Genomic DNA, 13,038 nt, shown 5'->3' with positions numbered 1-13,038 from the left:
GGCTTCCCATAGCCCGACGCATTGATTTCAAAACCTTGATCCTTGCATTCCGGGCAATTCATGGAATTGACCCGGCCTATCTGAGCAAACGACTCAAGATATCATCTTCTGTAAGACATCTGAGATCTAACAGCCTTCGCTTACTGAACGTCCCCAGATTCAGGCTTACCCGAAGTGGCGGCAGAACTTTCACCGTCACAGCTGCCAAGCTCTGGAACAGCCTTCCTCTTGACCTTAGGTTCATCGAATCTGAGCCAGTCTTCCGATGCAAACTAAAAACCTGGCTGTTTACTAAACGCTAATTAAAGCTTCTGCATCCCTTGATTTTTCTTTTCAGATGGACTTGAACTAGGCAACCCTCTCTGGTGATATTCCTGTAATCTTAGCGCCGGGACACCCCCGCCGGAGGTAGCGGCGCGCTCTACAAGCTTCAAAATAAATAAATAAATAAATAAACTGAAAAAGACCTGCGACAAGTGGGATGAGAGCCACCATCCAAGACTCGGGCGTATCAGCTGAGGTGGAACATAGCAATGCAACTTTGGCCGAATACAAGAGTGACCAAGGACATAAAAATTCAAATGAGTATAACAGGATCCTAAAGTAAATCCTCAGGACGACAGGGCACCAGTTTAGTTCCTGTAGCTGGTCAAATCATCAAAGATTGCAAATCTCTCTTACACCCATATTTTGAACCACCTACAACATGCATGCTGGAAGGCCCAGGTAGCAAACATTTCAGAAAAAGGAAAACTCAAAAGAAAAACTCTTACTGTGTTTGTAAGACGTAATGCATGTGAAGCAATAAAACCAGGTAGAGTGCCTTTTAGGCGCTTAGAGAAATTGTGGCAGAATTACTTATACTCTGCTCTGTTAATCGCTATAAATAAGTTATATTTTTGATTGTAAGGAGAAGGGAAATTAACAGTTGTTTACCCCATACTGCATGTTTGCAATAAGACTGTGTGCACCTATGCTCCCTACCTGGAAGTTCATTGCTTCCTGGCAGACAAACAAGGTAACTTTTCTCGCCAGCTTCATGCCCCTACTTTGTGCTTCCACTGGGCCATTAAGGCAGGCTAACATGCTGGGACTGTTTCTAGTTATTGTTAGTAGCTGTTGTTAGACTATCTACTGGCTGAGCCAATCTCAACATTCCATACATGGTTGTTGCTCTATTTTGTTTCTGGTAGAGATGAGGAGTTTTATCGAAGACGTGTGCAGGGCAGATATAGGACCACTAGGCTGGCAAAGAGAAAATTGGTTAGCACATTCAAAGACAAAATGAAATTCCCTACTTGGAATTGCTGAACAAGGCAATAAGTTAAGGCAGAGTTGTGTATGATTTCTGCCCCGACTTCAATAGGCACTCCAGATACAATTCTTGTGAACAGGCTGAATAGGAAGCCAGGTTAGTAAACTTGAGTGTCTGTACCCCCTGCCTGTGTCTCTATTTGTATAGTGTTAGTGCTAATCTCGGTTTAATACATTCACTTTGAAGTTACAACTTGTTACACAGGCAGTGAATTTCCAAGATTAAGATCTATTAGTACCAAAAAAAGCCTCATTCTGAACAATTCTCGGTATTTTCCAGAGGCAAGAACTGGAATCTGAAAACAAGAAACTGAAAAATGAGCTGAATGAAGCAAGGAAGGCCATAGTCGACCGTGCCAACCAGAGCAACTCATCCAATCACAGCCAGGATGGGTATAACATCTTATTGAATCAACTGAAATCAGCCAATGAGGAGCTGGAGGTGCGGAAGGAAGAGGTGCTCATTTTGAGGACTCAGATCGTGAACGCAGCCCACCAAAAGGAGCATGGAGGGAGTATGGTAAGTCTGTGCTAGTTATTGATGACACAAAGCATAGTGGCTGAAGCATTGCACTCTTTGAAATATGTCTACGCGAGGCAAGGGAGCGGTTCACATTGATAACAGAGAGTATTTCTCCTGGTGTCCTGTGCTGTAACATTCCTATACTCTTTATTCTACTCTAATGCCCCTTTCTACCCCCTCTCCAAAACTGTATCACATGGTAATATGTGATAGCAGACCGTATTTATCAACATGTCATCGAGCCCTTAAAGGGCTAGACCTACTACTAGTGCAACAATACACCTGTAGTGGAAGAGTGTCTGTTGCATCTACAGGATTAAGTAAAATATAACAACCTATGGCTGGATCTTAGAGAAGGCAGGAGAAGCCTGCTCCATCAAACTCACACATTGTCCTCCTTCCTTTGTACCTAGATGACTATATTTTCTCCTAGAGCACCCCAACCTCCTGCAACCGAACGTGCATGGGGTACTTGCTTGAGAGTATTTGAAAAAAAGTAATGCATCCACCACCACTAAGGAAAATAATGAAGTCGGTCTGTCATTGTCTTGCAGATATGAATATTCAGGTTAACATTTATAGTTGCTTTGGCCCACATGCATCATTGTGTCATTTTGCATTTCTTAATTTGTGAAAAATAAGGAATCGCAAATTAAGAAGTGCAAAATGCTATGCATCATTTTTTTCGGTATTTCTTTGTGATTCGGTAAAAATCGCAATTTTTACCGAATCCCAAAGAAATACCGAATTCTTAAGTTAATTTTCGCAATTCCCATTGATTCCTATGGGCCAAAAGGCCCATAGGAGTCAATGCAAATTGCGAGTGGCACTTAGAAAATTTCATGGGTGCAGGTGGGGGTCCAAAGGACCCCCCCATGCACCCCTGAAATGTATTTTTCGCATCATGTTGCACACACACATGTCCTAAGGACATGTGTGTCCGTAACATGAATGTTGAAAAAAAAGCATTTTCAACATTTTAAACACTTTTTCCAAATTTACCGAGTGGTTCAACCACTCGGTAAATTTGGCACCCTATTTGCGAATTTTCACTTTTTAAAATAATGATGCATTGCTTTTAAGAAATCGCACATCTGCGACTTCTTAAAAGCACCCGCAATTTTAGAATTCGCAAACATGTTACGAATTCTAAAATTGCTTCATGCATCCCAAAAAGCACTTTTGCATTCGCAAACGGCCGGTTTTAAGGAATCGCACCGTTTGCGAATGAAAAAGTGCTTGATGCATGTGGGCCTTTGTGCATTAAAGCCAGAGAGTCTTTTCGCAATATTTTTCCAATATTAAGATAATAATTTGAACTAAATTTCATTAACTATAGTCGGACTTCCACATTAGTCAGAAAATCAATATCAATTCTTTCTGACCTGGGGCTCATCAAAGAAGCCTTTTTTCCTGGTGGCTTCTGTGCTCCCTTGCTATCAATAGCTCCCTTGCCAGCAACAAAGCATCTGCAGTAATCAGTGAGAGACATATTTCTAAAGCATACAACGTCAGCACAGCCACTTGGACGACACAGTACACGCTCACATAGAAAATGTCAGCGGTGAAAGGTAGACTGCTCCTGTGGCATTCTTAAAAAGATACAGAAATGTTGCCATAAAATCCAGACATCATCCTTACTTAATTGATGAGAGTATTGAATTCAACAATATACATTTCAAAAATGTTCTTGAATAAAACTTCACTGTGTGGAAATGTTTGTTACTGAGTCTTGTGGAAATCTCCTCATGCTCTATAATATCCTTTGTGAAGAAAGCTACTGTATGAAAGCTAAAGACACATTTATCTTTTGCATTTTCTATACCTAGGAATCAGGCATTAACTCAAATGCTAGCTGGCCTAACAGCGACAAACATGTTGACCCAGAAGATGCAATTGAGGCCTATCATGGTGTCTGCGAAACTAACAGGTAGGCTTCCTATTGCTTTTTCATGGACTTTGCACCTTCTTCTGCAGAGGAGCCTAAAGAAGTGAATACCGAGGTCTACTATTTATCAAAGCCTGGCATCTTTTTTGAGTATGCAGTGGTAGGAAACGCAAACACATCCTTGAATTGTACTGATGCGGTGTGCAGCAGAGCAATATCGACCAGTCTTAACCCCTTCCATGCTGATGACGGCCTCCGGCCGTCATGCACCACGGTGGGCGTGTCCTGATGACAGCTGGGGGCCGTCATGAACCCGCCCACTCAATAAAAGTGCCGCACAGGCGCAGAATCGCGGCCGCGCCCAAGGGGTTAAGCATACATGATCTGGAAGGGTTCCATCAGGTCATATTATGGTTTCGTTAAAATTAATTTGTAAAGCATGACTGTCACCCATACGCGTATGCTGGTGCCGAGGGTATTGTTACAATATAGGGGACTACACAATTATAGGGAGGAAACTTTGAGGATAAGGCTAGGATTTGAGAGCCCTACAGAAGGTAAGACAGATTTCAGAAGGGAGCCTAATCCAATGTTTGATGCTCAAGTATGAAAAGAGGCGAACACTAATTCCGGATCGCTTGGATTGTGAAAGAGCACAAGAGGCAATATCGTGCTTGAAGCAAAATTGTGATAAAGTGGCCCATACCTCTGAAAGGCATGGTGAATAAGACGCATACTCCTAAAAAAGATACTTTTGGACAGAGGGAGCCAGTGCATGCTGTCCAGGAGAGAAGATATGTGAGAATGGCTTGGAAAACATAGGAAAAGGTGGGCAATTGCACTTGGTGTTCTTTTAGGGGTTATAATTTGATAAGAAGTGACACCCAAGCATATAGAGTTTCAAAGAGGGCTTGGAGAGCTCATGAGATACAGCCGGGGCCAGTCCCAAGGCGGAGTAGGAAGAGTGGGAATGAAAATTCTAGGACAGAGTCGACAACATGGGCATTGGTCACTTTCCCTATTATTGTATTGGTGCATTACGAGTATCTTCCAAATAAGAAGTATCACTCTTAGTCCTACAAGCTGGATCTGGGGGTACGCAGTATAACTTATGATAAACTTAGCATGTATGATGCTCCATAGGGATCAATATGGTTTACTTTGATGTTTAAAGTATACTTTAGGTCTCTAAGAAACATCATTTGGGGGCACAGGTTGTAGACGAACCATAATGATTATGCAAAACAAACCTTTACATGAAGAACCCTAACTGTGGTATCTAGACTATTTAAAACACATCTACAGTTGCCGGATGGATGGAACAAGAAGTTGAAGCTTAATCTGTCGAATAATGTCTTGAAATTCTCATAGGGAATCGCAAGATGTCATAAAAAAAGTTTGATAAGCTCCAGGAAGGCTAGAATTGGTGCCTAATTTCCTTACAAATAGGACTACGGTGTTTTATACTTAATAATAAGTTTAGCAATCAAACCTAGAAGTGTTTTTTAAGCCCCAAGTGCCTAAAAGCGTGAGGCACCAGCACTCATGAAATCTACTAAGGTGCAGAGTAGCTCCTTGAGCCTCACTGTTTATCATTTAAAGCATGTGCCTAGTTTGGTCCAAAAACAAGACACATTTGCACGAACAAACCTGTGCTATGATGGGGTTTGGTCATAACCTTGCATCCTGAAGGCAATCCTTATTGAAGGGGCCCTCAATATCTTGGACACTGCTTTTTACACATCAAATGTCACAAAAGCCACTTTAGATTGAACCAGCATTCTCAGGAACTTTAGAAATGAGATTCCAGATCTGCTAGACCTGACTGAGGGTAGTGACCCAGAGGATAGTCAATGAGAGGAACTCATGTACTGCAGCGATCATTATCAGCAAATTAATCTTCATCATGAACCCTTCATCAGCGTATGACATTTGGCAATTCAGAACTGATGGGGTCATCGCCAGACACAAATGCGCAGCAAGAAAGTTGTGTAAGGTTAACTTTTTCCACATGGCCACATTTCCAGCAGCAGGTTGGCATGACCATTCATGACCTAGCCTTACCTTTAAAAATACCAATTGTAACGTTTGCACAATTTCCTCCTGGGAAGTTGAGTAAATATATAATCTTCACAATAATCTTCCAGTCCTCATTCTGTAGTTGCTGAAAGATCCATGGTGGTGGAGAGGGCTGCAACTTGCAAAATGTTTAATATAACTTCTCGTTAACATTGATTTCTTTGAAAGTGAGACCCTCACAAGGATTCCTCTACGGTGTGGTTGCATATGCATGGTTATTTTTATTTATTTAGTGTTTTCTATAGCACAACCATAACCGAAGAGTGGGTGTCCGAGCGCTTCACAGTCCAATAGCATTCAATTTCCGTAGTTATAGAAGTCATTTAAGCAGACTACCAGTCCTAAGTATTCATTCTTAAAGTTACAATCATTTAGCACTTACAAAGGATACACATTATGATGATTACTAGAGATCAACTCTTGTTACAATATTTCTTGTCCAGTCAATTACACCATGTGGCTTTCTAGAAGTACTTGTCCTTAGCAAATCACCAATCATCAAGTTCAGGGACTGAATGTATCAACAGAGCTGGTTATAGGAGATAAAGCTAAATCAATGATAGCAATCTGGAATACGCTATCCCAAGATTAATTGCAATAACATTGGAGGGACTATTATGCTGCATAATGTAACCTACTGGAACAGCCGATTGTAGAAAATCGAGAGATTGACTGTTGGTCTCAAATAGAACCGTAGTAGTGTCCGCTGATAGTTATGGCAGGAATTTTCTCATAATGAAGGTCTAAGCTTCCTTTTTGAATAGTGAGGTGGACGTGATTCTTCTAATGTTCAGGGGTAGCGAATTCCAAATTCTTGGTGCATCTCCAGAAAACGCTCTATTATATGTTCTCGTCTTGCGGAAGAATCCAGGCTTCAGTAAAATATCTCCGGTGCTCTGAGAGAATCTGCTGCCTCCGGATGTCGTAAATTTCTGGGAATTGTTATCGTAATGAGATGAAGAGTTGTGGCATCTTTATTTCCATACAAACACAGCAGGCAGGACGCCACACCTTTGATAATGGCTCTTGGCTTGCTTGAAAAACATAAATCTTTGCCATGTTTAATTTTTTACCCTAGTTGTAGCTTTGTACAGCAGCCATCGGGGTTGTACAAGCCCAATGAAAGAGTACATCAAAGGCGTGCGAAGTTCATAGGTATCTTGGGAACAGGTTAGGTTTAACTTTGAGTATAATTTCCAATGAAGGTTGTTAAAGAGGAAACAGCATACATACATCTGATTAGACTTCTTGACAAAGCCATGCCATATCAGGCATTGGAGCACCATATATGCAAGGGGGTAGAGAGGGAGAGGAAGGATAGAAGGGGGTAAAAAAGTGCCCAAACTTCGGAGATGCTGGATTACTTTCGCCTATTCAAATATTGCAGAGTGCTGTACAAGATCAAATGAAAGGAAAAGATTCCCAAGATTCCCAGAGGGTGGAAAATTGATAAAATCACTTGATATGATAGATGGCACGACTTTGTTCTAAAAAAGAGGAGAATATCTAGTGGAAGAATAGTTTACTTAATTTGCATATCAATATTTATGATGGTACTGTTTCGGAAACGTACATCATTTTTAATCCAACAAGGGAAAACTTAAAAACATATATATAGAATATGAAAACGAACAAAAGTCAATTCTGATGAAATTTACATCTAAGAACTGGACAAACTGATTAATAAAAAGCCCAAAATATCATGGACCTGAAAAAATATCAAAAAATGTCAAAAGCGGGGGTAAAGTTTAAGGGAATAACAAAGAGATATCAGGCTTGCAGTAAAATATCAGAGGAACAAGACAAACAGAAGACTGTAGGGGTGAAAATAAATCAAGAAAAAGGTAGGAAGCAAATGTAAAAAGAGTGACTAGGAAGGAGATTATAAAAAGGAGGGGTACGGGTGCAACATTTGTTTAAAAAAAATAGGGCACCACTGGTATCATAAGGACTATATGTAGAGTTAGGAGAGAAATGGAAAACTTTAACAATTGCAGTTGAGTATGGCAATTGCAGAGGGGAATGCAAGTGTTTTGAGTAAGGAGTGGAAAAAGAACGAGTTTCAGAGGTAGCCATCTCCTCCCCAGAAAGTATAGGAAAGGATGGAGAATAAGATCTTTGTTTTGAAAAAAAAACCTCCTGGAACAATTTAAGACATGAGACTCAGTTGTTGGGTAGAAGGATCCTTTATCCCGGTCAATGCAAATCTTTGTGTAACATTTGTAAAGAAAGGGATATCAACATGAACGTGCCACAACTAGTTTCCCATTTCTTACTTTGACACCACATACTACCATTGTTTGTCCGAAGTCTCCCTGCTCTCACTTCTCCTTTGTTCTGCTCAATTTCCGCTGTAATTCGGTGACAGTAAGATCCTTGGGGTCTAAATCTTCAAATGAAACTTCAGAATTAACCTGCAGTATCATCACTTCTGCATGGTCTGCGTGGTGCCATGACACCTGTCTGGGTTTCTGTGGTGCCTGGTGGCATCGACCTCTGGAGGCATAGACCTGGGGTATTTAAAGGTATTTAAATTCTGAGGAACAAAATCAATAACCATCAGGACTACTGCAGTTATTAATTAGATGTCTGGTATAATTGGGTGACCCAGTGCCCCTTAGAACCTTAGTGTGAAATTATAGAAGTAAAGTTGGGAACCGAATTGCTTTCTTATTTATTTAATGCAAACCTATCTATATATGTATACAGAATGGCTTATGCTAACATTTTCTCTCATTCACAATTAATGAAAAAGAAAACAAGGAACACACCAAAGTCATGAAAAAATCAAGTATTATATTAAAAAAGAGAGGAAACACTGTATGGTGTTAGGAAAAGAAATATTTATTTTTTGTACTTTTTTCCGTTTTCCAGTAGGCGAAAGACAATGGGAGGCTGGTGCAGACAATACATAAAAATAATCGGCGCAGGTGCTGTAGTGATACTCTGCAAAGGAAGTGCTGAGTGTGAAAATTTTATATACAGTGATACAGTGCTTTAAAAACAATCATTTTTAAATGACATCTATCCCTAATTCCATGAATCTCTGATTCACTAAAGGTTTGATTTTCCTTTTGGTGTGGAGCTGAGGAATTAGGGTCAGGATTGTCTAAATCAACTGGATTCACGCATATTAGACAAAATAAGGAAATTACTTAATGCTTCATTGGACGAAGCAGTGATTTCGGACTCATTGAAATATGCCATGGTCCTACCACTACTGAAGAAAGCTAATGGGGACCCAGAAGTTTTCTCTAACTTTCGCCCTGTCTCACTATTACCGGCTTTTTCCAAAATATTGGAAAAGCACGTGAATAGCCAATTGTCGGAATTTGTCATTGCCAACAATCTTTTGCACCCGTCTCAATCCGGGTTCAGAGTAGGTTACTCAACAGAATCTACACTCCTGGGAGTGACAGAAACGATTCGCAAGAGACTGGATGGGGGCGGCACGGTGGCACTCATATTACTGGATTTGAGTGCCACCTTTGACACCATCTCTCATGCAACCCTTGTCCAGACTCTAGAATCTAAGGGTGTGGGTGGTTCCGCCCTGAAATGGCTAGTGAGTTTTTTATCGAATCGTTCCGTTCAGGTCTTCTCTAAGAATAACAACTCTAGCACTTTGATCTCCCCTCATGGAGTACCTCAGGGGTCTATCTTAAGTTTGCTGCTTTTTAATATATATATAAGTCCTTTGGCAACAATAGAGAGGAAGCGGGATTTAATATATTTTCCTACGCAGATGACACCCGGCTTGTCTTCTCTTTATCGGCAGTTGACAAGGCTGAGGTGTCGCCCCTCCTTAATGGACTCCAGAGGATTGCGAATTGGATGCACTCCAATAAATTGAAGCTCAACTGCAGCAAAACAGAGCTTCTGATCCTGGGCAAACAGAAAGAGCTTTGGGGCCCTATGCATTGGCCAATGGAAATGGGTCCTACCACCCCAACCAGTGCAGGCTGTTCGTAACTTGGGCATCATGATTGATGACAAACTGTCCGTGCAACAACAAGCAGCAAAGACAACCTCTATTTGCTGTGCCATTTTAAAATGGCTGGGGAAAATCCTTTGGCATTTACCAGAAGGGGCCCAAAAGACAGTTGTCCAGGCCCTTATTGTTTCCAGATTGGACTACGGGAATATCTTATACATAGGAATTAAAAAAGAGGTCACTCATCGGCTGCAAGTGATCCAGAAGGCTGCAGCCAGACTACTATTTTGCCTCCTTAAAAAGACACATATCTCGGACTATTTACGCGACCTACACTGGCTTAAGATTGGCAATCGCTCTAAATCTAAGGCACTTTGCTTTATGTTTAGAATTAACACAGGAGTAGCTCCCAGCTATCTCTGTAAGCTGGTACAGAAATACATTCCTTCTCGTCATCTTCGTTCATCCAAACAGGCTAAATTTGTAGTCCCCAGATTTAAACGTGTGCGAATGGGTGGCCGCTCCTTCGCTCAGTTGGCTCCTGCCCTGTGGAATTCACTACCTCTTCAGCTTCGGTTGGAACAGAACTACGTAAAATTCTGTAAAGGCATTAAGAAATGGTTGTTCAATCAATAATTCCTCCTGATCTCTCCTAAATTAGCATCGGTCCAGAGCGCCAGGAAGCTGTTGCGCTATATAAGCTCACTAAATAAATAAATAACAAATAAATTGTCTCAGGCACGTCGATGTTTCAACCCAGATGCAAGCACGGTTTTTGCGTCACGGCGGGTCTTCATCAGGACAGGGATGAGAAATTGGACAGCGTTAAGACAAATCAGTGATATTTGAACAAGGATCCACCGTCCGGTTGGAATCAAGTATGCAAAAAGAATTTCTTAATTAATGGCAAACGAATCCAGCATCCGATTATTGTAGAGACTCAGTCTCAAAATATAGGGGTCTCTGGCTGAATGGCAGGAGGATCCCACATCCGGTACTGGTGGAGAATAAATCTCAAGGAATTTGGGTTAGGTGCTTCAGCCGCAAGTGTCTTATCAGTCTCCTCGAGATTCGAAATACAGGAGGTAGTGGCAAAAAGACTGGGGAAATCGCGCCAAGGAGGCCAGGTCTAACATAGTCTGTGTTTTCACATGCTACCAGAACTCGTCTACATAGCTTGTCATGTATATCTTGCACAACAGGACATCCTAGAGTAGAAAGGGGTGGAAATGGTGGTTGGGCAGGCTACAACATCCTGCGGTCACGGGTAGGTGCAAGGGAGCGTAGCACTCAGTAGACATTCAGACACATTTCAATGACGCATGAGATTATTATACCAATGCAAGCTATTTCATTGGATAAACATGAAGTTGTTGATTGTTTTTTGAATTCTTAAGCCCTAACTATGTGCTGACCAGTGTTATAGGGAGGTAGAACAGCACCCAGTACTACTAATATTAAATCTCAAACTGATTGCCTATAGTCCTTTGTACACAGATCAATAACCAGCTACAAAAAACTGTATTTCTGCATCAACGAGCACATGTGAACGTGAACTTCAGGGCGTTTTACTGATTTCCACTTCTGGGAATACCTGGTCCAGTAACTTCACAACACTTTAATCCCCTCCTTACTGGCTTTGGATTGGAATGTGGCATTTTACAAACTTATGAACTATGAAATAATGGCTGTCAGTTTTTGGGCCATAGTGTTGTCACCGATCAGAGGGAATCGCCAAAGGACATGTTCCTTATAAGGCCATTGTGAGAAATGTGTCTGACATGGTCTGGGCAGAGAGACAATCTGGTCGCAGTCCCATAGGCCGCTGCCTTCCCATGGCTGGCCTTTGAACGGGGTCTTGTTCTAGCCACAGTGCCAATGCTGGTCCATTTCTCGTCCATCCTCGCCCCACATTACAAGACTGAGAGTTCTTTTAGTGTAGTTGCCAAGGGCCCCCAAGAGCAGTCATGGTCATAGGGGTCTACTCTCCTGCTGCTGAGTACTAAAAACATCCCTAATTGGGGTACAGAGAGCTCCTCACAGCCAGTGCCGTCTTAACGCAAGTGCATGCTGGGCAGTTGCCCGGGGGCCTCAGAGCCTAGGGGCCCCATGCAGACCAGAATTTAACACTCATTTTCCATTAAACATTTTTATTCCTGTGAGCGGTTGTGTAGGCAGGGCCCAGTGCACTGCTTTGCCCTGGGACCTTTAATGCTGTTAAGACGGCCCACAGGCCCGGTGCAACTGCACATGCCGCACCATTCGTAGCTGCACCCCCCTGTATTGGATGGGCTGTACAGCTTAATCGATTTTCCCTGTAGTGTTGTTTGCAAGCTCTTGCTCCTCGTACAATTCCTGCCCAGGCCTCTGGACGCTTTTCTGTTTCTGGTGATATTTACAAAATGAGCATGGGGCTGTGTTTTTTTAACTCTGTTCGTGGTAATTGCTTTTCGTCGCCTGAAGCGCGTGCAGTGGTTCTGCAGTCTCTCGCGGCTTTGCTTTGCTACGTCTCAGCCAAAAATGAAATACTGCGGCGCTGGGTCATTAAGCAGACTGCTGTCGAACAGTAGATGAAGCATTTGGCGATAAAGATTTGAGCGAGCGGAACTTCACTGAGACGTGGAAAAGCGCGCTTCGGTTTCCAAAAACCAATTTTGTAATATTGCTTTATTAAAGCAACAACACCCTTAATATTGCTTTATTAAAGCAGTAACATCCCGGGGTGGCCCTGTGCTGGTCAACAGCCATTAGTAAACGCCAGAGAGGCACAGAGAAGGGAGGATAGAGTGTCCACAAAGGCATCCAGTGAAAAAATACTAACATTAAAGAATTCGCAATTGCTTTGTGAAAATCGGAAATCTTTACTCCTTGGAAACCCTCATCTATAATTGAATGGGGATTTAAACCTTCCCAGGAATAGTCAAGGAAATCTACAGAAGTCCCCACAAGTACAACTTCTCCACTAAAAATACTCAAATTTTCCACCAGAATAATGCTGTTTTTGAACTCCCTTTTCTACACTGAATTAAATATGATGGGGATTGGTGAGCTGTTGCAGACAGTTTTTACACTTACTACAATCTTTTTGCAGGAGTAAATCTATTTGTGCAGGTGAAGTGTAAAAAGCCATGTGTAAGGTATGTAAATGTGCATGCACTAAGGCCCGGATTTACAAAATTTTCACACAACGCAACGCAGCAAGGCAAGGAAGGGGAGAAAGCTCCACAGCGCCACATTTACAAAGATATGGCGCTATCCAGCTCTCTCCTTGCGCTGCGGCACTTTTCTCTCCATGACGCC

The 13,038-nt window shown here is 41.9% G+C and overlaps 1 protein-coding gene across 1 annotated transcript in view; it reads left to right on the top strand.

Annotated features, from left to right (window-relative positions):
* Positions 1–13,038, top strand: part of MYO5B (myosin VB) — a 1,009,160-nt gene that overhangs the window by 885,265 nt on the left and 110,857 nt on the right. The window contains exons 28-29 of the mRNA XM_086960377.1: positions 1,595–1,834; positions 3,667–3,767. Coding sequence (XP_086816503.1) covers positions 1,595–1,834; positions 3,667–3,767 — 341 coding nt within the window. The remainder of the gene's footprint in view (positions 1–1,594; positions 1,835–3,666; positions 3,768–13,038) is intronic.

The sequence above is a fragment of the Lissotriton vulgaris genome, chromosome 3_1 (assembly GCF_964263255.1).
Source record: "Lissotriton vulgaris chromosome 3_1, aLisVul1.2, whole genome shotgun sequence".
Classification (NCBI taxonomy): Eukaryota; Metazoa; Chordata; class Amphibia; order Caudata; family Salamandridae; genus Lissotriton; species Lissotriton vulgaris.
This window is presented reverse-complemented; position numbering and strand designations above follow the sequence as displayed.